At 41.3% G+C, this 24,045-nt stretch overlaps 1 protein-coding gene across 2 annotated transcripts in view; it reads left to right on the top strand.

Moving 5' to 3' along the window:
* The window catches only part of LOC120568116 (receptor-type tyrosine-protein phosphatase N2-like), a 315,377-nt gene that overhangs the window by 239,231 nt on the left and 52,101 nt on the right, over nucleotides 1-24,045 (top strand). For both annotated transcript variants that reach the window (XM_039815379.1, XM_039815378.1), the window contains exon 13: nucleotides 16,438-16,650. In XM_039815379.1, coding sequence (XP_039671313.1) covers nucleotides 16,438-16,650 — 213 coding nt within the window. The remainder of the gene's footprint in view (nucleotides 1-16,437; nucleotides 16,651-24,045) is intronic.

Here is a 24,045-nt window from a genome sequence, read left to right as displayed (position 1 = left end):
ACAGTTCATTTGATAAACATTGAAGACGCTGACATAACATAACATAAAACTGGTAAAGGGGGAATCATCAGTTAACGCTGACTCCTTCGTCAAACTCTCAATTCGGCTTTGAACTGCCCCACCTTCTTCATCCCACCCTCTCTTCAGCTTCACGGCACAGGTAGACCACACCCACAGGCGATCAATGAAAACTAACAGACTGGCCTATGACGTGACACTCTTTAGTACAAGATTTTTGCATTCCTATTACTCATGTGTCAGTTGTCTCGACCACCATCTAAATCATGTTAAAACAACATATCTTCAAATAATGAGTGAAGATAAAATGGTGGTGAATTAAAATTGCTTTACAGTACCTTTAATTCACAGCAGGCATTCAAGACCCAACCTTGGTAATGTAAGTGCATTGCTTTTTTATGTTAAATACATTTAATTTTGTCTGATTACCTGCAGCACCATTAAAAAGCTGTTTTGGTCTAATTTTCACTAAAGAAAGCAAGTAGCATTCTTTTGATGTTTAATCAAAAGTCGCCCAATACTGATTGAATTATGTTTTATCTGCCATAATGCAAATATATCGTGGATTGGAAGTGGATAGATACAGTAATTTGATAAGTTGTTAAATATTAAGCAAATACTAGACTGTTTCTCTGTACACATCTGTTTTTCAAGTCATTTAGCTTTACATACTGTATGATGGACAGGATCTGTGTTTGTACTGTAGCTCTCTCTAAGGATACCATTAAATTCAACCATATACACGAAACAACGTTTCACCGTGGCTCAAGTGGTGTTACACATGTAAAATATATAAAAACGACATTATATAAAAACGACATACGAAACAGGCTACATTTAGTCCACACACATTGGCTCTGTAAAGTCCAGCTAACGCATACTAGCATTAGCGCTTGGTGGGCTGTAAAACCGTTAAATTTGCGTGGAATGTAGAATGGTCGGCATTTAACAGTCACAAACTCCACCAGCAGTTAGCAGTTAGTTGGATACAAGCACCAGTCTTGTTAACACAGCCCACCTCCACTAGTCTTACCCGGCGACAGAGCAGCAGGCCTGGTAGCTGGATAGTCCGGTACACTGTTGTTCAACAACAAAAATACAGCAGTCTCTGAACTTGCGTTGGGAGTTTTGTTGAAGTTGGATGTAGTCCAGTCTGTTATCTAATGATACTCCTGCCCTCATTCCGCGTTTCACCGCTGAGGATGTCCCCTTACCGGCTAGCGGCATCTAGCGACATCGCAGGCTGAGGTGCTGGTCTCCGTAGCAGGGGAAGCTGGCGTAGTGTGTGGAGTATTCCGTCTGTAATAAAGTGTCCTGCATATTCTCTGATCTGTACCACTGTATCCCGGTGGTACACATGTGTGGTAGTTTGAATGCATAATTGTTGTAAAAGATTTCTGCTGAAAAGACAGAGCCTGTTTAGCGAAGCTTCAAGATGGCTGACACAAATCCCACTATGGCCACGCCAAGACCTGCCCTACGAAGCAGCTCGATTGGTTGGGTTTAGGCATTTGACCTTGAGTGGTTGGGGTTAGGGGATCGGTCAGGGGATAGGACCTGTACATGTAAGCATGGACGCCTGGCCAATAGTAGTGTGTGAACGCTATTGAAGGGTGGGTCTTGGCGTGGCCATATCTCCTCCAGGTAAAGACGACAGTCCGACCCCCTATGGGCGGGTTGAAAACATGCGGAACTAGCTGGCTGTAGTCCACAGACTCTGGGCAAAAAATGCCTCCGATGACGCTAAATGACTTTGATGATTTGATGAATGATTTTTGCGTCATCAGAGGCTTTTAATACAGAGAAATCTAGTCTCAGGGGGACATGAGGGAGGGAAGCACGGTCATTTGAAAATAATACCGGGTTTCTACTGATACAAACCTTAATGCTAATCGGTGAAGTATCCCTTTAAGCTACAAATATTATATTTGCAGCTATAGAGTAAGACATCCTTATACAATCTCACTGTCCCAGTGTTACAGGGGATCAGGGCAGGAGCAATATAAACCAGCATAAGAGATTCTGCTAACAGATAAGAACTTGAACATGTAGGGAGACTATTCACCATGAGCACAATGCTCCATTTAGACAAATCTATTGCTGTCAGATCTTTGTAAAGTGTGGTACAAATCTCCCACAGCACATGTGCTCCTCCACTGGCCTCTTGTATATAGAACAAGGTACACTACGTTTCATGTATGCCAGCACCATTGATAACTCTATATGTGCGTGACTGTGGCCTTGTTAGGTGCGTTGTGTGGAGGTGTTTAGCAAATACAATGTAGCTCAGTGTTCATGTAAAGACCTTGTTCAAAAAAGTAAATTAAAGGAGTGATTTACTACGGCCTCTCATTTATGCACTTTCAGGATTTTCCCATATCAAGGACTTCACTGTCGCTCATGTTTCATGCTGCTTTGTAAAATGTACCCAATGATTCTAGGTTTAACTTCACAAATGCTGCAGAAAAATAGCCCTTGACAAGGTGTGTCATGGTGTGGCAGATGCAAACAATGTTGGGATGCAATTGCCAAAAAATTAGTTAGTTGAACTGTTAACCTGATTAATGTAAGTCCAGTATTCATTATCCTCTTAGCTTTGGTTTGGTCTTCACATAGTCTGACTGCCTGGATGTAGACTGTTGGTAAAAGCTTGTCATTGGTCGCCTATTTCAGACAGAATTATTCTCCCTTTACGCTATCTATTTTGCAAGGGCACTGGAGCGCATCCTGGGCTTAGCGGTGCGCAAGACGATTGTTATTGGTTTAAAGAAATACAAGCAAGACAGGCCCCCAGGAAGTGCACCGGGCTTTGAAGCCAAAGTGTTGTAGTGGCCAAAAGGTGGAATTGCAACTTCTGTGTCCATCAGCGATGCCCTGTGGGCCACAAAGACATTTCCCATAGACTTACATGACGAAAGAGACGTCTGTAAAACAGTGGATAAATTTGTTTGAGCATCACATCCCCCGCAAAATGACTAGTTGAACTATCAGAATTTGATTATTGGTCTGATAACATTTAGAAAGTCCAGAAGAGCCACACCATGAAATCATTTGATCCCCATTCAAGTTAGTGGACCGCTAAACCTGGCTTGGCCAGTTCAGGTCTCTGGTGCGCCTGCTCTATGGGCCAAACAGTGCAGAAGCAGTGCCGATCATCCCTTTTCCTTTTTTGGCTTCATGCACCACTGAGCAACTCTAATAGGAATGAACAGGGCTCTGAAAAACACTGTATCCAGTTTTTTTTAAAATTATTTTTACATTCACGTTTTTTCCCCCCTAAAACAGAATGATACCATGACCATACTCCAGCGCTGACACAGCACAGTGGAGATAGGTCTAGCAATGCAAGAATAGGTCTCCACCATCTCCTGAGGAAAATAATCAGGCTCTTTAACTGATATATGCTCCACTATGTTCACAAACTTCATCTGTATGAATTTTGGTGCTGGGCTTTGCCTTCTGCTGCTTAAAATAGTATTTTTCATTACACATAATTAGTATATCCACTGAAATATTGATTATTGTTATACTAGTACAGTACTGTATGGTGCTACTATAAACTGTTCTGTTATATGGTTTCTACAGACACCTCACGCCAATCAAATCAGTATTTTCCGTAGACGTTTATACTAAGGAATATTCAATTCAATTTCAATTCAATTCAATTTTATTTATAGTATCAAATCATAACATAAGTTATCTCGAGACACTTTACAGATAGAGTAGGTCTAGACCACACTCTATAATTTACAAAGCCCCAACAATTCCAACAGTTCCAGTAATTCCCTCAAGAGCAAGCAGTGCGACAGTGGCGAGGAAAAACTCCCTCTTGGGAAGAAACCTCGGACAGACCCAGGCTCTTGGTAGGCGGTGTCTGACGAGCCGGTTGGGGGTGTGATGAACAGTGGGAATAGACAGTAGTCACATTAATAATGGAACAGTGACTGGATGTAGCGGGAAGCTGCAGGGTTCAGCAGGACGGCGCAAACATTGCAGGGCAGCGCTGAGTTCAGCAGGGAGTGCAGCAGGACCACGGCGACAGCTGCGGCCAGGATCTTGGTGCCAACGCGTCTCCAAGGAAATACGCTGGGGAAAAAGCATAAGGACTCCGGGAGTAAACTCCCCAGAAGCTAGGATTAGTAACTTTAGTAACTTAGTAATTTCTGGGACGGGCTGCACACAAATAGTAATAGTAATAGTAATAGTAACAGTAATAGAAAGGGAGAGGAAAGAGCAGCTCAGTGTGTCAAAGGAAGGAAGTCCCCGGCACGTCTAGAACTATAACAGCGTAACTATAACAGGTAACTAAGAGAGACAGGTCATAAGGAGAGGTAGCTTTTCGGGGTGGAGAACTCTCCCCCCGCCGGATCTGGCTTGGCGGGCCTGCCTCCCTCTACTTTGTTATGTATTATTAATCTAACAATTATGAAGAGAAGCAGTTGGGCCTGTTAGGTGAACACTGCAACTCCTCACTCCCTAACTATAAGCTTTATCAAATAGGAGAGTTTTAAGTTCATTCTTGAATGAGGTGACAGTTTCTGCCCCCCGAACCCAGATCGGGAGCTGGTTCCATAAGAGAGGAGCCTGATAACTGAAGGCTCTAGCTTCCATTCTACTTTTAGAGACTCTAGGTACCACCAGTAACTCTGCATTCTGGGAGCACAGTGCTCTAGTGGGACAATAGGGTATTAGGAGCTCTTCTAGATATGATGGTGCTAGACCATTTAGAGCTTTGTAGGTCAAGAGAAGGACTTTAAACTCAATCCTGGATTCAACAGGAAGCCAATGCAGAGAAGCTAATACAGGAGAAATATGATCTATTTTCTTAGTTCTTGTGAGAACACGCGCTGCAGCATTCTGGATCAGCTGGAGAGTCTTAAGAGACTTATTTGAGCAACCTGACAGTAGGGAATTACAATAGTCCAGCCTGGAAGTAACAAATGCATGGACTAGTTTTTCAGCGTCGTTTTGAGACAGGATATTCCTAATTTTGGCAATGTTACGAAGATGAAAAAAGGCTGTTCTTGAGGTTTGTTCTTGAGGTTTGTTTTAGATTGGCATTAAATGATATATCCTGATCAAAGATAACTCCTAAATTTCTAACAGTGGTGCTGGAGGCCAGGGCAACACCATCCAGAGTAGCTATATCTTTAGATAATGAAGTTCGGAGGTGTTTAGGGCCCAGCACAATAACTTCAGTTTTGTTAGGGTTTAACATCAGAAAATTATAGGTCATCTAGGATTTTATATCCTTAATGCACGCTTGAAATTTAGCTAGCTGACTGGTTTCGTCTGGTTTGATTGACAAGTATAATTGGGTGTCATCCGCATAACAGTGAAAGTTAATTGAGTGTTTTCTAATAATATTGCCTAGAGGAAGCATATATAAGGAGAATAGAATTGGTCCAAGCACTGAGCCTTGAGGAACCCCATGGCTAACTTTAGCGTACTTGGAGGATTTATCATTAACATTCACAAATTGAGATCGATCAGAGAAATAGGACCTAAACCAACTCAGAGCAATTCCTTTAATGCCAACCAAGTGTTCCAATCTAGACAAGACCTTTGTCTGCAGCAGTTAAAAGGTCGTTAGTAATTTTCTCCAGTGCCGTCTCTGTGCTATGATTCTTTCTAAATCCTGATTGAAAGTCATCAAATAAACTATTGCTATGTAGAAAATCACATAACTGATTAGCAACCACCTTCTCAAGGATCTTGGATAGAAAGGGAAGGTTAGATATAGGTCTATAGTTTGCTAAGACCTCAGGATCCAGGGTGGGTTTTTTCAGAAGAGGTTTTATCACAGCTACTTTAAATGACTGTGGTACATAATCTGTTAATAGAGACATATTGATCATATCTAGTAATGAGGTGTTAACCACAGGTAATGCTTCTTTGAGTAGTCTCGTTGGGATGGGGTCCAAGAGACAGGTAGATGGCTTAGCTGAGGATATCTTTAACATTAATTGTTGAAGGTCTATAGGATAAAAGCAGTCTAAGTATATGTCGAGACTAGTCTTTATTTCTAACGACTCTGCGTTTAAAGGTGAACCGTTAGAAGTTGAGTGTAAAAGGTGATGAATTTTATCTCTAATTGTTGTAATTTTATCATTGAAGAATAACGTAACGTATATGTGTAATGAATCAATACCTAAATTTACCTGAAGCGCAGTATGTTGAACTTCGATTAGCATTAATCTGATTAAGAGTTCAGAGAGTCAACGCGTTTCTACTGAGGCTGTGACTGTGTGTGAATAAGGTGGTTATACCTTCTCTATCATAAGATGTTGTTTTAACTTTAATGCAGACAGAATGAGTGTGAGCAGGTAAAGGTGGGAGGTGGTGGTGGTGGTGTGTGTGTGTGTGTGTGTGTGTGTGTGTGTGTGTGTGTGTGTGTGTGTGTGTGTGTGTGTGTGTGTGTGTGTGTTTTGGAGTGTAGCTGTAGAGAATAAAGGCCTGACGATTTTCTTGCTGCTAAAAGGGAAAGGAAATTAAATATTGGCGCCCAAAGCTTCCTCAACTCTCTCTCTTCCACTTCGGTTAGCTTGTGTTCAGAGCATTGAGATTCGGATAGGTGGGGGTCTAGAGAAGTATTAAGGGGGGGGGATACAAACTGAAAGAAACTGCCCCCCCTCTCCCCACACACACACACACACACACACACACACACACACACACACACACACATAGCAGAGCAGGGTCCTCATTGCCTGCCACCTCCAGCTGTCACCAAAGGGGACAAAAGGAGCTGTGGGGGTGTCTGTGAAGGAGTTGGAGGGCATGGGGGGGGTTGAATAGAAAGATAAACTAAAGAGCCCCCCCCCATCAACACACACAGACACACACAAGGTCCTTGTCATCTGCATTAGGCAGCATCTTTTGCCCCCTCACTTTCTTTTCTAAGCCAAACTGCACACAGTGCTACGATGGGAGACGTACGCTCTCTTTTAAACACACTGACACACACACACACAACCCAATACACATGTGCTAAACACACACTTGCAGACTCACTATTATTATATGTATTTTATTATATGTATATCCATGCACGATCCATGCATGCAATGTCTCTTTGCATTATAAACAAAAAACATAAATATACACATAAACACACACACACACACACACACGCACACACACACACGCACACAGACCTTCCTGTCTTAAACTAGGTTTATGATCGTTGTGGTGTTCCCGGCGCGAGGTGCGTGAGCCATTCAGTCACCACAGCTGTCACAGCGTTATCGAGGCGTGTGGTTGTGCACCTCAGAATTTTGGTACCTCGGTGCGCGCTGTGCTGCGAAAACTGGCCATTGACTGGTGATTCTTCATGTACAGACCACAGAGAGTCAAACAGCCTTAAATATGTAAGTAATATACTGTATAATATGAATATAATTTAACATGGGGTGGCAAAGGGGTGGCGAGAAGTCTTAGCAGGGTGGCGTGGGAAGACAGTACACAGGAAGCCCTATATGTAAATGGCTTGTATGGCAAATAGTATTATTTGGTGCAATATTTGTTAAAGGCATATGTGTCAAACCATTCTGAATTGTGGTGCTGCAGAGACATCCCAGCCTCCAAATCCGATCCTACATACTAATGAAAAATGTTTTTTAGTTTGGTACAGATCCTCGCAAAAATCACACTATAATCATTTTAATTTTAACATTTTTCAATGAATATAACGATACAAAAATGATCATTCCCTCCAATATGTGAATCATATCGCAATCGCAATTTCAGTCAAAATAATCGCAATTAGATTAGATTAGATTAGATTGTTTCCCTCATGTCGTGAAGTCTTATTTTATCAGTAATTATGATCAAACAAAATCTATGATAGAGACCCCGGGACACGGCCGCGGGGGAGGACGCCTCACACACCGGGACATGGCCGCAGGGAACGCGCGACAATAACGGGACGGTTAAGGGGGAAACAAAACGCCACACGCGGGACGCGATCCCTGGCCTCCGGGTGAAAGTCCTGAATTGTTTGACCCATCCACCCCCCCAACCAACCTCGTTACGCAGATTTTCGGCATTTCATACTACTAGCTACCGTATTCGTGCTGTGATCACGACATATGCTTCCCATTTAAATATATTAGTTTACATTATCGTGCAGGCCAACACGAAACAAACGAGAAAAACGTCCCCATTTCACAACGTGACCATTTCACAAACTGCCATGAGACTGGGATGTATGACATGTTATGCTACTGTACTGCAATTTATATGGAAGGACTAAAACATACCATATGGTCCAGGAGGAATTGCAGGTCTACCATTTTCTTCCCTGTCATCTTCATCTGTCTCCTCCTGATCACTCTCTGCCTCTGTCCCTCTCTCTGAAACTACAGTCTCCTCTTCCTCCCTGTCATCTTCATCTGCCTCCTCCTGATCACTCTCTGCCTCTGTCCCTCTCTCTGAATCTACAGCCTCCTGTGCACTACTCAGAATTTTTTTTTGTGAAAAAACACTGGCAATATTCCCACTTTTAGGCTGGTTTTCCTTGTATTACATTACACTGTAGGGCCCTGTAGCTAATAAGTAGCCTAACAAAGATAACATCAGAAGAGATTTATTACAAGCAGACAACAGTAATGTTTAGACTAGCCTTCTTAATCCCATTGTATTTGTTGTTTTCCCAGTTTGACAGTAAAGGATGTCACCTGGTTTAATTTGTGCAGCCTTATTGCTGTGATATGTGAGCTCAGTCGCTCCCGTCTTTGCCGGGATGCAGGGCCCCCACACAGACTCGCAGACTCGCTGTGTGTGAACGCCGCTCTGCACGTTTGATGCAGGGACGTAGCTAAGTATTTGAGAGGCTAAAATGTATTTACAGTTAATATTTATCATTATATATTTATTGGTTGTTTCAATGTTTTGAGAAGCTTGTGGACATAGTGGCAGTTTGTTTTTACAAGTACAGTTTTGGGAACACCAAAGTTAGAGGGGCAGCTGGGCCCCCCGCCCCCTGTAGATCCGCCCCTGCCAGGCAGCCTGCTTTACTTTAATCTACTACTCTACTACTTCTTGCTTATTCAGAGATTATTTTGTTCGTACCCCCCTACTGCAAAGAACAATGCCTTTCTGTGCATTTTCGTAGCGCGCGCCATCTACGGAGGACTACGCCACGGTGTCACCAGCGAGAATAACCAAAGCTTTGATGCTCTAACCCTCCTCCCATGTTTGCTGCAGCTGTTCATCCTCCACTGGTCTTAGCGCCTCCTTCACTCTCCGCAGCTTATAACTCATTAGTCCTATTTGTTGATTAGGCCTGTGTGTGTGTGTGTGTGTGTGTGTGTGTGTGTGTGTGTGTGTGTGTGTGTGTGTGTGCGGCGTGCGTGCGTGCGGTGCGTGCGTGTTTGTGGTCACCTTTCTTAGCAAAAGCACAAACTGTTACTGCCAACTGCACTCTCTCTTTGTAGAAGAATATAAGGATAGATACAGAGATGGATAGAGTAGATGGGGAGATCTAAATTCATCCATATGTGTATCTGAGCATGTATTTCCTGTTTTGACTGTAATCACCAGGTTACAATATTTATTGCACAATATTTCAGGAAATTAAAAGCTCCTTTTAAACTATGCAATTGTTGTCCAATGAGAGTGAAGTAAGTCTCCATTATTATTTTTGGTGCAATAATTTTTCCACACTTCTTGCTTACATTTTTTGTTGGTGTGCAGGTGTAAGTGAATAGTTCAGCAGCTCAGTTTACTATCTATTCAGGGAGAATTTGTTTTTCCCCCACTTTCATTAGCGGACATAAAGATACATTTTCATTTTTGCAGCCAATACTGTTTTTTTTTAGGCCAATAGCATTGAGTATTTAATATTAAAATAGACGTTTGTTGTTGATATTTTTCTACCACCACGCTATGGGCTGAGTAGGATGTTTTACAGTTAAAAAATAGCCTTGTCCGTGCCCTCTGATGGACTATATAATGGCAACACTTTTTCCAAATTAGCTAAAACATATTTTCAACATTTCTATACTGTAATTTCTTGTTACTTGTTAGCTGACATATTGTTTTAGCGATAAGCTCGAATCTGAATAGGTAGGATCGTATTTGTATTCGTCGTGAGTGGAATTCACATTTTTCACATGAAATTGTGCATTTTCTAAAAATATGATTGATTAAATTGTTAATGTAGATGATTATTGTCCAATGATGACTGGACGGACTGGATGCTTGTATCCTTTCACAGCTCTTGACAGCTCTTGATGTCAGCCTGAGTTTTCTAACTATGCAAAACATCTTCTTGACAAAGCCCAATCCCAAATAGTCTTACAATCTTATTAAAGTCAAGTTGTAGAAGAAAACACTGCAGTGCCCGTGGAGATAAGTCTGCTTGTATTGAGCAGCAGTTTATTGGCAGCAGACGACTGATCTGCCTGAAGATATTGCCACTAGTTTCCAGAATGTGAATCTCGCCACACTGACAGAATGATTTGAATGTGTTTGAAGGAAAACAAGATTTTCCTGCTCAGCCTAAGTGTGAATGAGTTGTGGAGAGCGGTTTTTTTTGCCACACTCTCTCTTCTTTCCCCTATCCTCTTTTCTTCTCCTCCTCTCTTCTATTTCCACTCTTATTTTTTTTGCTCTTTCCTTCCATGCACTCCTTTCCTCTCTCCTCCCTCTTCCTCCCCCCGCCTTTCCTCTCTTGTCCTCACCTCCTCTTCTTCCTCCTGTCGGCAACATGTGGAGCCATCTCCATGGCAACGAGGGGAGGTGACATGTGCTGTAGACAGGCAGGGAATGGAGGGAGGGATGGGAGGAATATAAGGAGGAGCCCCACAGTGCACTTTGTAGTCTCTCTCTGTCTGTGGAAGTGTTGGAGGCTGCTGCTCCTCTTACCCCTCTCCTCTCTGAGCGTCAAGGGAAAGACTGTAGAGAAATCTGATGGTGCATGTTTTCCTTTTTTTTGCAACGGATGAGATGCGAATGGCAGAAAAAAAGGAAGGAGGAGGTGCAGAGGAAGCTGGGAAACTTTCTTTTTTTTCAAAGGAGAGAAAGCGTAGGATGGGAGGTGATGAAACTCCCTCTCTCTCCCACTCACTCTCTCCTCCTCCTCGGCCGCCGGCGTGGTGCTGTCTCTGAGTCGGTGGTGTCGGTGCAGCCGACCAGGAATGGGAAATAGACGCAGGAGGAGGTGTCCGTTGCATTACCTCACCATGGATTTTTGGTAGGATTTAATTGTTGTTCTGCATGCTTATGTGGTCTAGTTTTCCTTTTAACCTTCTGCTGTTGACTTTCCCTGCTGCCATTCATCCCGAAATCATTATAAAAATGCCAAAGAAGATGAGTCTTTCCTGCTGTCGCTTTTCTCTTCCTTCATTCCTCTGTTGGATTGAGGAGTGCATTCTACACACTTTACGCACAGTTCCTTTTATTAGATTTTTATTTTAAATATTGCATATTATAATTTGTTACAGCCATATTCATTTAGCCTATTTTGTGTCAAAATGCTTAATATATTTTAGAAATTGACAAGTCCCAGGCAAAAGTAAAATGTTTGAGGTGAGCGGGCAATGGGAGTATCTGTGGAGTTCAAACACTGATTGCCGGCGCGCCCTGCTCCACGGGCTTCATGCAGCTGCATCTCACCGTAACGCTGGAAGAACATTCAGTTTAATGGGATTCACCACTCTTTTCTTTTTCTCCTGCTGCTGGAGAGCATTGAGTTTAGGATTTAAATCATATTGAGCATTTTTTAATGTTGCATGTGATATTCAACTTGGAGGAGTATCCTAATTTGTATGCAATGTGTGATATCACGGACAGACTGATTTACACTGTTTTGTCTGGCAAAAAAATGAGTGGAATGAAAAACATAAAAAAGTGAAATTAATAGTCCTGTTACATTTGTAAATGAAAGTCCATATCGGTGAAATAAATGTGGGTATTTTGTAGCATGTTTGGGGATTTTCTTTTTACAAATAGGTGTGAGGACTTTCACTTATATGTATTTGTGTGGGTGCAGTGTGCACACAAGTGCAAGCGCAAACTGTGTTTGAGTATGCGTGGGTGTCTGTTAAATCAAATGCAAATGTGTACAAGTGTATCGTGTAAGTGTATCAATTGAAAAAAAACTATTTGCATATCAGAATGCGTGTACCTGTGTGCATTTTACACACAGACACATCTACTTAATTACATGTGCAGCTGTGTGTGTGCTTTCTGTGTGCTTGTTTGCTGAAAGGTTTTGTTAAAACCCTGGCTGAACTTTTTCAAAGCCCCGGGATGAATCAGAGGTGAGGGACAGATCTTTGTTTCCTGCAGCAGCAGTCGTCATGGAGGAAAACAATAGCCGGCCGCCGCTCTCCCTCTGACCTTTTTTCACCCATTCTGAATAAGCCAGAGCTGTGCAAATCCATCTGCCTTTTGTTTATGGGAGCCTGGCTAATCCACAGCCCCCTTCACACACACACACACACACACACACACACACACACACACACACACACACACACACACACACACACACACACACACCAACCAGAAGACCTAACCCCTCCACCATCTAACCTCCATCTCAAATCCACATACCAAGAAACTACACCCACATTTCTTTTTTTTAAACGTCTTTAATGATTTTAGAGACATATTCTTCAGACGTAAAAGTTGCAAAGCAGATTAATGTAAGTAGATGAATTAGAATACTACTTATACATTAATAAGAGTAGCCAGAAATTGAATCAAAAATCCACCAGAGGAATTAAATATCCAAAAAAAGAATCGGTAATGATACACTTCTTTTCCCTCTCTTTTTGAGGGTTTCTGTTCTATTTCCCTCCTGTTCAAAGACGCCCGTCTCTCTGTAGGGAGTGTGTCTGATATTCTGAAAAGGGCTGAACCTAGCAGAGTGTACAGCCAGCCAGCATCCTTGACGGGCTATGTTAATGCTTTTCAGAAATACTCAGTCAGGAGGAGCTGCACGCTGTATGTCAAATCACGTTTGCCTATGCGAAATGAAAAATTTGCAAGTACAATCTCTTTTGCTGGGGCAGATGGACAATAGAGATGGAGGCATGAAAGGAACAACCTTCTTCCCTAAGCCCCTTCCAAAAATAGATATAACCGAAAACGTCTGATTTTCCTCCAGAAACAAACAGGTTTTTCCTGCATCGTATGATTAAAGAAAATTGACATCTGAGTCAGGAATGATCCAGATTGATGTCTGGAGTGCTATTTAATTATAGCTGTGTTCGTTTTAGCTAGAAAATGAACAGAAACAACATTCTGATTATAGTCCTAGATTATTCCTTTTTTCCTTTAATCATACCAAAAACACAAATGTTACATTTCCTTTCATTTTTGAAATGCAGTTCTCCATAGTGTTTGCAGCTCTCTGCATCAAGCCCTCAAATGTAATGTCATTAAAAGTGTGAAGCCACAGGAGGGAGAGTCAGGAAAGACCTCATAGCTGCAGAGCTGTGCAGATAACCTCCTATTATCGGAAACAGGGTGTAGGTGTAGGTGACACTCGGAATCGTTATGCAGAAATAGGTGTTGAACACTTTGCTCAGTGTTTCCAACTGTCCTCTGCACAGTAATGACTGCATGCATTGGCTCATGTGTGAATGTTCCGCCTCCCATCCTGAGCAAACATTAGATTTTCAATCATTGCAAGATTTCTGCTATCTGCCTCTGCAGCGCGAGCAAAATGGCTTCTCATTTTTCATAGCTGCGATCTAACAAGTCATACACCCCCAAGTCTCTCTCTCTCTCTCTCTCTCTCTCTCTCTCTCTCTCTCTACACACACTCAACGACACACACACTCTTCCACCCCTTACCCTACTGTTACTAACAACTGCAACCAAACTTGATTAAGCAGGTGGGGTCAGGCTACATTTGTTTGAATCAATAGACAGACATGCTGGGCAGCCATGATAAAGAGACTGGGGGGAGGTGGAATCAGTGTGTTAGTAGGGGGGAGTGCATTGGAAACGCCGGCATCTGTCCCGTGAAAGATGACGTGATGAGCTGTTACAGTTAGAGCCTTGAATTATGGGCCATTACTAGCCAAGCAAGATGCAATCCCTCTTCATGAAACTTAATTTGACAAAACAAAGATGACTCGGGGAGTAAAATGACAAATGAAGTTATTTGATCCGTGGTAAAAAAAAAAAGAAAAGATGATTGCAGTGGAAGCATGTGGAATCAGCAGTAATGCATTATTGATGGCCTTGCCAAGGCAACAGCACGTACAGTTCATGATGCTTCTTAGAGGCTGATATTTCTGCTGCCATCTTTTACATTAAGATCGCATTAATGGAAAGAAACATTAAAAATACAAACTATGAGTAACTGTATCAGCTTTTATGAATGTCAATGGCAATATTAATAACTGCAGCCATACACATCTAACATAAACAGAATCCCTGCATTATTAATGATTTATGAACAGCCTGAGTAGTAACTTGCGGTTACTAGCAGATAAATCTTTTATATGTACTGTACTCCAGAGCTGGATTTCTCACATTTTTTGTTCTGCTTTATTATTATATTTTTCCCGAGCACTGACAGAATGGTCTTTAGTGCAGCGCCTCAGTCAGAGACGCCCACTGTTTCCTTTCAAGGCCACCACATTACTATGCAACCAGCTTTTACAGTAAGGCTTAGAGCTCCCCAAGCAAATTGGACACCCCACAAAGCATCGGACAACTGTTGTCCCCCATTGTGGGTCTTTCTGCAGGCACTCTTTATCAGGTGCTGAATGCAGAGGCAGCAATGAATGAAATCATAGGGGGTGGGGTGGCAAAAGGGGGGGCATCAACGAGTGGTGTTGGTAGGGGGGGGGTCACACCCTGAAACCTCACAAGAATTCCAGAACAATCCGTGTGCAGGGTAGAGCGGTCCTTTTCCCACCTCCCAGGGTTTCAGGGTCTCTCTGTGTTGACAGGCAGGCAGGAGGCTGCCCCCTTTCTCCCTAGCGCTTTCAAAGCCTCCTTTCCATTAACTCACCACACCGCACCTCGCCTAATCTCTGTGACCTCTACCACCGAGGGACAGGGATTTCTTTTTTAACCCCCCCACCCCTTTTTTTTTTTTTTTTTACCCTCGAGACAAGAGCCTGCTGCCTTTCTCTGAGGTTGAGAGCACCTCAGAACGCATTTCTCTAGCACAAAAATAATACCATACAAGTTTAATATCTAGCATACAATTACTATCAGGGCAAGCTAATAATGAGCTATAGGAAGTGCTTACATTTTTGTACCAGTAAAAGGGGGGTGGAGGATTTACGGTACCTTTTTACTGTGCTGCAACGATGTGAAAAAAACACTTGTTCCCAAGCAGAAATTAGTTTAAAAAAAAGCTTTTTTTCTATTGATTTCTTTTGATAATTTGAGTAATTGCCTCGTCATGACAGTGCAATTTGTAGTTCTTCTCTTTTGGTTCTTGCATTGCTCTTTGTTGTCAAGATCATCATGCAGTGTGTAATAAAGGTTGAATTATGTTGGCTATTGTTAACTCTTAGTAGTCAGGTGAAATGTAACCGGCCCAATATATTGAGCTTGCTGGTGTCTGAAAATGAAACGCAGGCAGCAGTTGGTAGCTGCGCTTCAATAAGAATTACTTCCCCTCACTCAAATTATTGCCGTGGTGGTTCTTACACACTCAAGAGACTTTCGCCATACAGTTTGTGTCCATTGTGTTATCTTAAGCAGCAGACCGGTGAAAAGAAATCTTTCATCTCCAGTTGTTTGCCGAAGGATCTGGTTCTCACGCGCTGGATTAAAGTGCCGCCGAGATCGAAATTGGCAAGGTACTCGCTCAAGACAGCATGTCTGTTACCTCCGTTCACAATGGTAGAAAATTCCTCCAATGTGTGTTGAGCTGTTGAGGCACACTCAGAATGCTTTGCTTAACAGGTTTTTTGCCTAATAGTTTATGCATTCTATGCACTCCTGTGCGCAGATGGTGGAACAAACGCTTGTGATTATACTTTTCATCGAGCACAGTGATATGCATATTTATGTTTTTCCAAAAAGGAAAATAACTACTTTCATCTACTGTTGTAGAATCAAACCTTTTTTTTGGGGGGTGGGGGGCATTGCAAGCAAAAACAATTGATACTTTTAAGGTGATTCAGATAGATTACTGTCAAGTTAAGGATTTCAGTGACTTGTTTTTTGGACTGTTGTAAACATAAAATCACCTTTTGTAGTTTTTGGCTGGAATCAAAGTGTGTATACTTTTAGGTATGTAGTTCTAAACCCCTGCAGTTTATACATCACAAGCGCAGACATTTCTAGCATGGTGGATGAATCAAAACTCTTATCTTGCCTGTGAGAGTACCACACTCCACCTGTTGAGCTGCACATGGAACCACTCACCTCAGATACGAATAATAATAGAAACATGTAATTAACTCTTTTCATCTGTTCTTCTGTGTGCCACAGGGAAGCCAGATCAACCAGATCCCCACCAAGTACAGCCAGGCGGAGTCCACCAAGTTCCTGGTCCTCACAGTGGTGTCTATCCTGTGCATCGTCGGCGTGCTGCTGGCCTCCACCGTGGTCTACTGCCTCCGCCACCGCTCCCACCACAAGCTGAAACAGAAGCTCACCAATCTGGGAACAGATACTGGCAGCGATGCTACTGCCACCTATCAGGTAGGAGGTTCTACTGCACTATTTGTGAATTTGAATAGAAGAGATGATGTGTTTTATAACTGTAATAAAAGATGCAGTATTGGGATGGTGTAGAACAGTTCCCTTAAAATGAAGTAATGTATGTTTTGCCATAGTTGTGACAAGTTCAACCAAAGTGTGATTGTTTTCCTTGATTTATTCGAATATTTTGTTATGATAAAAGTAACAAGTAATCCACTGGGGAATAAGCTACAATAGGAGGAACGGATAAATAATTATACATACTGTAATTTGGTATAGCAGAAATATGTTTTTCTGCTAGTCAATCCAGTTAAGCATTTAGGAACTCCTCAGACCACTGGTATAGAAATATGAATGATACAAATCAAGTAGAACTATGCCAACGAAATGTGTTTAATTTATCTGATTTATACCGTTTATATCATACATAAATTCTTTCCCTGACAATATACAGTATGTAAAATGGAAAATGCTGAGCCCCTTTCAGATAATACTTTTAGATAAAGTGTAGCATTTCTAGTGTTGGGGAGCTAAAAGCTTTGACTTTGGGACTGCTGGTAGGGTTACTGTGGGAGTGGCAGTTTTTTTTGACATTGTCTGGTGATTGATTACTATACTCAGACCCCTGCTATAATGGGTTGTTTGACACATGAAGTGATATCACCAATCCAACAGGTTTTCCACCTTAAGTCATTTCCATTCCCACCCCTGCCTGCTGTAATTATCCTTTGGCTGGAATAGCCGGCTATGAAATTTAATTTACAGAATCTAATATTAAGTGACTTTTTGAGGAAAGAATTAGATTGAGATTTTTCCGTCTCTCTCCCTGACCTTTTTTTGTTTTTAAATGAGAGTGGTCCTGTGAGCATTGATTTTTATAATGAGACCAGCCCATCCCTTAAGTGCTTACATTTTATGCTCTCCTTTTTTTAACTCCTGAAATAGACTGTGCATAGACTGCATCAGAGGTTTACCTTAACACATAGGGCTTGTAAAGATTCATAATGTTTCATAATTTTTGTGGTGATCTATTGTTTACCAATGAGGAAGAAGATGGAAACTTAACATATGTATATTTAAAATGACTTGCTTAATTTGATTTAACTACCAAGTAAAAGAAGTGTCTGTTTCTGAAAGTCTGACATTCATATCCAATGACATGCTTATATTTCAGCTATCCACCTTCCTCTGTCTACATAATATACTTTTTCTTTTCCTCTGTGTGAGAAACTTATCTTCATGGTTGCTTGCCTTCGTGATTTGCTTTAAGCCTCTAATTGGAAAATGCAAATTAAAATTCACACGTAAGACTGTGTTTACGCATTATTCATCTGATTAATAGCTAACAAAAACATTCATGTTGCTCATTCTTGGGAGGTTTACTCAGCCTGGCTTTGCTCAGACTCCCAAAGCTCTTCCAGTTGATTCTCTTTCCTGCGTCGTCTTTATCGAGTCTCGACAGCGAGCCGTTGTCATCCTCAGTGAAAGACCTCAGTGTTCAGCTCCCATCTTAGCCGTGTAAGCCTCGTCTCTTTGTCAGCGCTGCTGTGTAGAGGGGTTCCCTGGGCTGGATTCAGTGTGTGTGTGTGTGTGTGTGTGTTTTGTGTTGTGTGTGTGTGTGTGTGCAGTCTCTAGGGCTACAAGCAATTAAAGCAGACAGGAAGCGGCAGGCTGCCTGACGGCCTTACTACTGCAGCTCCTTCATACTGGCTGTCAAACACACGCTCACACGGGCATATACACACACAAACATGCACAGATATGTCCATGCACACACTCACCAGCTACTGCATGTTAATGATTATTGCCCTTGGCATGTTTGTTTGAGGCTTCACTTCACACACTTTCTTCACACTCACACACACACACACGCACACACACACACACACACACACACGCACACACACACACACACACACACACACACACACACACACACACTGTCTTCTGTTCCCGTCACCGTGCCACTACCTCCCTCTGAATCCTCTCCACCTTCAGCCCTCTGCTCCCCAGCTTGTCAATCAAACGAATGAAACTGCAACATGGGATTGGCCGATACTGACAAAGGAGACATTGATTGACAGGCATTGACAGAGGAGTGTGTGCACCGTGTCTGAGCGCTGGGCGGGGAGATGGTGCATGATGCTCGTCAGTCACTTAGCTAGTCCCTGGATTACTCTGCCTTCCACATGGGAATCAACAACGTTGCCTTCAGTTTATTTTTTACATCTGATTCAAACTTTTATCTGCTCCTAAAAATCTTTCTTTTTTCCTCGAAGTAGAAGAAACTATCCACCAGCAGGGCGAGATCATTGCACTTGATTGCAGCGGAACTCAACTTTTTGCATGGATATTCCACAAATCAAGAGATATTATCTGCAAGCAATATTATCCTATTTAAAGATATCATCACGCGCACCATGCCATTTCTTTAAACATGAGAAATGCTTTAGAAACTAGTGGAGATATCTCAACATATTTGCATATTTTCTCACAAATTCTAACACACAAGACCAGATTAAATGACTGGCTAAGATCTTTTTTAGTCATTTTTTACTCATAAACATCGTCTGTTTTCTCTCTCGCTGTCTCAATTTAATTTTAAGGACCTTCACAGACACGATAACATCATCTTTACACTGTCAAAGAATACGTGCAAAACACATTCCAGTACATCTCAGTTTTGATTACACAAGCAAACAAGAACTCTTGTTCACCAACTGCCCTACCACACTATTTCTGTGTCAATTCAGTTTTTTATTTCCTGTCTTCCTCTCTCTCTCCTGATCAAATACAGTTTTCTGATAACAACCTTTTATTAAAAATCAGACGGTGTCCAGTCAGTGTGGTCTGCCACTGATATGATGAGTATACTGTTATTTCATTGATTACATATCATACAGTTAATCAATATTGTACTGCTTGTCTTTAGGAAGTCCTTCTCCTGAACTGATTTTAGTGGAACATTTTGATTTGATACCAAGTATTAAAAACATATTATTTATTACCAGGATTAGTGGCAGTAACAATAGGATTTGTTAGAGTTGTGCTGTCCTGTGCAGCCAGTGATTTATCCAAGAGGCTTCCATGTAACACAGACGCAAAGGTCAATCAGTCTACATTTTTTAAACTCATTGTCAGTCCTTGTCTAGATGATGCAACAAGTGCTTGAGTGAGCAAACTATGCTGGACAATTTATAAATACTTAGAAAGCCCATAAGGCAGGTGAGTGCCCCATGCCCTATCCATGTCTCTCTAGGAGTTACCCACGTACGTGTTGGATGATTCTGCAGGACTGAATGGCCAGTGCCACTGCAGGAAGTAGTGTAATTTTAATGTAATGTGGCGAAAAGTAAGGGTATGTAGGTAAAGAGTCCAACTGAGATTAGGGGGTTGTGTCCCATCTCCAACCAATAATTTATGTTGGCTGTCATTTTTAACAATGATAGCTATTTTTTCTCTCTCTAACCAAATAGTTTTAGACCCCAATCATAACTTAAAGCACTGTCGCTCCCATAATAATAATAATAATAATAATAATAATAATAATAATTACTTTTATTTATATAGCGCCTTTCATGAAACCCAAGGCCACTTTACAGAATTACAGTGGCTATACTAAGGGAGGTTGTCGGCTGTGGTGAACAGGTGGTGTTTGAGGAGTTTTTTTAAACCTGTCCAGGGATGTAGCATTGCGGATATCTGCAGGGAGGGGGTTCCAGAGGGATGGGGCTGCAACACTAAAGGCTCTGTCTCCAAAGGTACAGAGTCTGCTGTGGGGAATGGAGAGCAGGCCAGCGTCTGAGGACCGCAGGTTTCAGGGTGGGGGTGTATGGATGGAGGAGGTCGGAGAGGTACTGTGGGGCCAGGGGCATGGAGGGATTTGTAGGTGAGAAGAGGATTTTATAGTTGATGATAATATGATTGATAATTGGCTTTAGCTTTTTCAACTCGCGTTTCTGGTTCCTAGCAGAATAGGAGAATAGGTTGTGGTGGACTTTTCACCTGCACTGGCCGCAAAACAAACTTATTGGAGTCATTAGTCTGGCAATTGGAGTCCATGCTAAGCCTAATGTAACATTTGCATTTAGCAAGGCTTCTGGTAGAAATTAATTTTCAAATCTACTATCAAAACTTTGCCTACATTTGGTTTCATATGTGCCTGCACATTGTGTCAATGACAGTACAATTGAATTGAATTTGACAAATACAGCAATGAAGGAAACTAACCTGCTACTTACTGTTTGTTGGTGACAATACATTTTGAAATTAAAACCATATTAGGTGCAAATAACTTTATCCCTTATTTGAGCATTATATTCTTTATAGGATGAAGCAGAACTCTGATATTTGTTTTAGTGGATTTATTTTATAACTCAGTGTAATACTTTCAGCAGCTGCAGTCCAGACATATTGGTCTCAGTATTGAATCTTTTCTTCAATGCCCCCTGTCCTGGGCCCTCCCCCGACTCCAACATATTGTATTATGTTCCCCCTTTAATTTGTTTGTTGGTTCAAGCACAGAGGCACTCGGATGAAGGGCCCTACATTTGTTTTGGTCAGAGGGGCATGTAAACAGAGGCGCCCCTGTGGGCCCGATGGGCTCTTCTGACACACCCCAACCCCCAAACCCAGTCTTCCTCCCCATTAGCAGGCTTTTATAAAGGGTGTGGATGGCACACGCCTCCCGTTACTGACACGCCCACCTTCACCCCAGGGTGATGCATGATTTGAGATGGTCATGTGGCGCCAAGTGCATTCCCTGGCATGACGCCCATGAGAGGGGGTTGTTGTTGTTGTTATTTGAACCTTTGTTCAGGCAGGGAGGGTTGATGAGGGACACGTGCACTGTGAAATCACACAAACTCATTTCCAAATGTCTCTAACGTTCATGTTTTTGTGTTGCTTTCAAGGACAGCATTCCTTTCTCTCGTACCTTGGTGGGGTTCATTGATTTCTTACGTTCTTTTGCTGTGGCCTAAAAGACAAATCAATATGTCAAAGCTGTTGTTTTGTTTCAAGCCACCAAACAAAATCTTGAAGACATGAAGAAAAATCATATTGGCAGATTTTTCACAAGAGAAATGTTTCACATAACTATAGTATAAATAGCATTTAAACTTTCTGTACATCGCTGACAATCAGTCTTATCATTTAGCAGTGACATGGCCTCATACAAGAGCTTAATTGTAGTTTTACATTTAAGTTAATTAGAGACATGTTATCTGTAGCATAGCGATGGTTCACTTGCTAACAATTGTTTCAAAGAAATCACGTCATTCATGCCAATCATTTTTAAATGCTGCTATACATTTTAAGATCGATTGTCTACCTTCCAGGCAGATATTTGTTTTCATTAATTTCAATTAAAAAAAATCAATTTGAAATGACCTAAAGCTTTCTAGAGCTTGGTAATCCATCATGCTGAACATTTATCCGCCTTTATTTATTGTCAAAGTTAATGCAGTTGCGAGAATGGATCCACCAACGTCTTAGGAAAGAAAATGCATTTCATTCATGAGCTGTCAGAAAATGAATCCAGAAGACAAAATAATAAGCTAAGATGGATTTCCTGGAAAGGATCATTTCTCATTTGTTGCATTCAAATGTCTGCTGTTTGGCAGGAGACTGAACTATTGGATGTCCTTGAACACAGCAAAGATTAGGAGTTTTCAGAATTGGCCATGCACGCTTCTACATCTCCTGCAACAATAACGTTTGACAAAATTAATTTACATAGACATTGATATAAAATGTAGGCAATTTATAAAAAACAATGGTATGATATACTAAAATGAGTGAGTGCATAGGCTTCAGCATCCTGAACTAGTGCTGTTTTACTTACAGTTATCTGTTAAACTACCCTGCTGCCACACCAAGTAGAGACCAGACTGAATGTGTTTGGGACTCACCCACTCTGCCATTAACGGCATAAATTCACAAATTAAAGGCAACGTTGAGACAAAGCTGGAAAATACACAGCAGACTCTCATCCAGGTCATAAGACAACGTGATTAACGCGACGTGTCTCGCCACCTGATGAAGTATGATCAAAACACTGTAAATAAAGATACTTATGAAAGCAGCTCGGGGAGGGGACTTCAGAGGTCCTGTAAATTTGCGCTGTTTAGACTCTAAACCTGTCGTCGGTTATATTATTCCTTCAAATTTTTGCCTTTTTGTCCTCTAATTGGCTCTCAGGGGGAAGCCATTTTGAATCAGTTTTAATTACATCGTAAAAGAATTTGCTGCGGCAGCAAAGTTCACTGTGTGGGCTCGATGAAATATGAATGCTATTGATCATGTGTTTCCCTCCTAGACAAAACACCCACAATGCAGTGTGTTGTGCTGATTGGGCTCCATGTTGCTGAGGATGTAACACTGACACACAAACAGAAAAGCAGACAAACTGGTGTATTTAACAGCCAGAAGGGTTACAGCGATTATTTTATGTATTATGTTATTTTATTAAACATCTGCAATTGAATAGTTAGTGTGATCCACAGTCACCAGAGAAACATGCAGTGACATTTAATCTTTTTTTGCCATAAATAGGCTAAAAGGAGAGCTCCAGATGCTAAATTACGTCAAAGTCAAAGTAAAATAAATTTCTTGAAAGCTTTGGCATGAAAATATCAAATACAAAATTGGACAAAATATAGATATTTGCAGCTTTAACCCAAAAAGTTCAGCTGTCACCTAAAAAATCCAAACCATTTTTGTTTATTAGACATATATGCTAAGAACTGGAGCACGCATAAAGTGTAAATGTAAATTGCAGCTCACACTGTGGTCAATACACTGTATTTTACATACAGTATGTACCACTCAACGTACTGTATTTGAAGTAAGGGATGATAAACATTGAACAGATGAACAGGGTTAATTAAAGTCATAATGGGATGCCTCATTATACATTTATACAGTTATTAAGCATGTAACTATTAAAGTAATTAATCATTTGATACAGAATATTGATTAAAATGTTTTTTATTATGAAATAAGATGATTTACAAGCCCTGCAGATCTGTAACCATAGAAACACAATTAAATCTGATAAATCCATTTAGCCTCCAACTATCAATTCATAAGATATACAAACATTTAAATAAATGAAATGTTGTAAAAATGTCAACTGTTTCTCTGCAGTAGCCAGGCGGGCTACAGTGAGTTGGATGATCATGGATAAAAATGATATAACTTGATTACAAATTTATAAGTTGACAAAATCCTTGAAGTCTTTTAGGTCATGCAAAGTTTATTTTAATGACTTTAGCTATAGGACTGCACCTATTTATTGTTTTCATTCATATGTTGATGATTTAGGTGATTAATTGTGCATAATTTAGTTTATGAAATGCCAGATAATAAATGACCATCATGATTTACTCAGAG

Source organism: Perca fluviatilis, chromosome 11 (assembly GCF_010015445.1).
Source record: "Perca fluviatilis chromosome 11, GENO_Pfluv_1.0, whole genome shotgun sequence".
NCBI classification, from domain to species: Eukaryota; Metazoa; Chordata; class Actinopteri; order Perciformes; family Percidae; genus Perca; species Perca fluviatilis.
The sequence above is the reverse complement of the archived record's forward strand: the minus strand, read 5'-3'. Positions and strand labels throughout refer to the sequence as shown.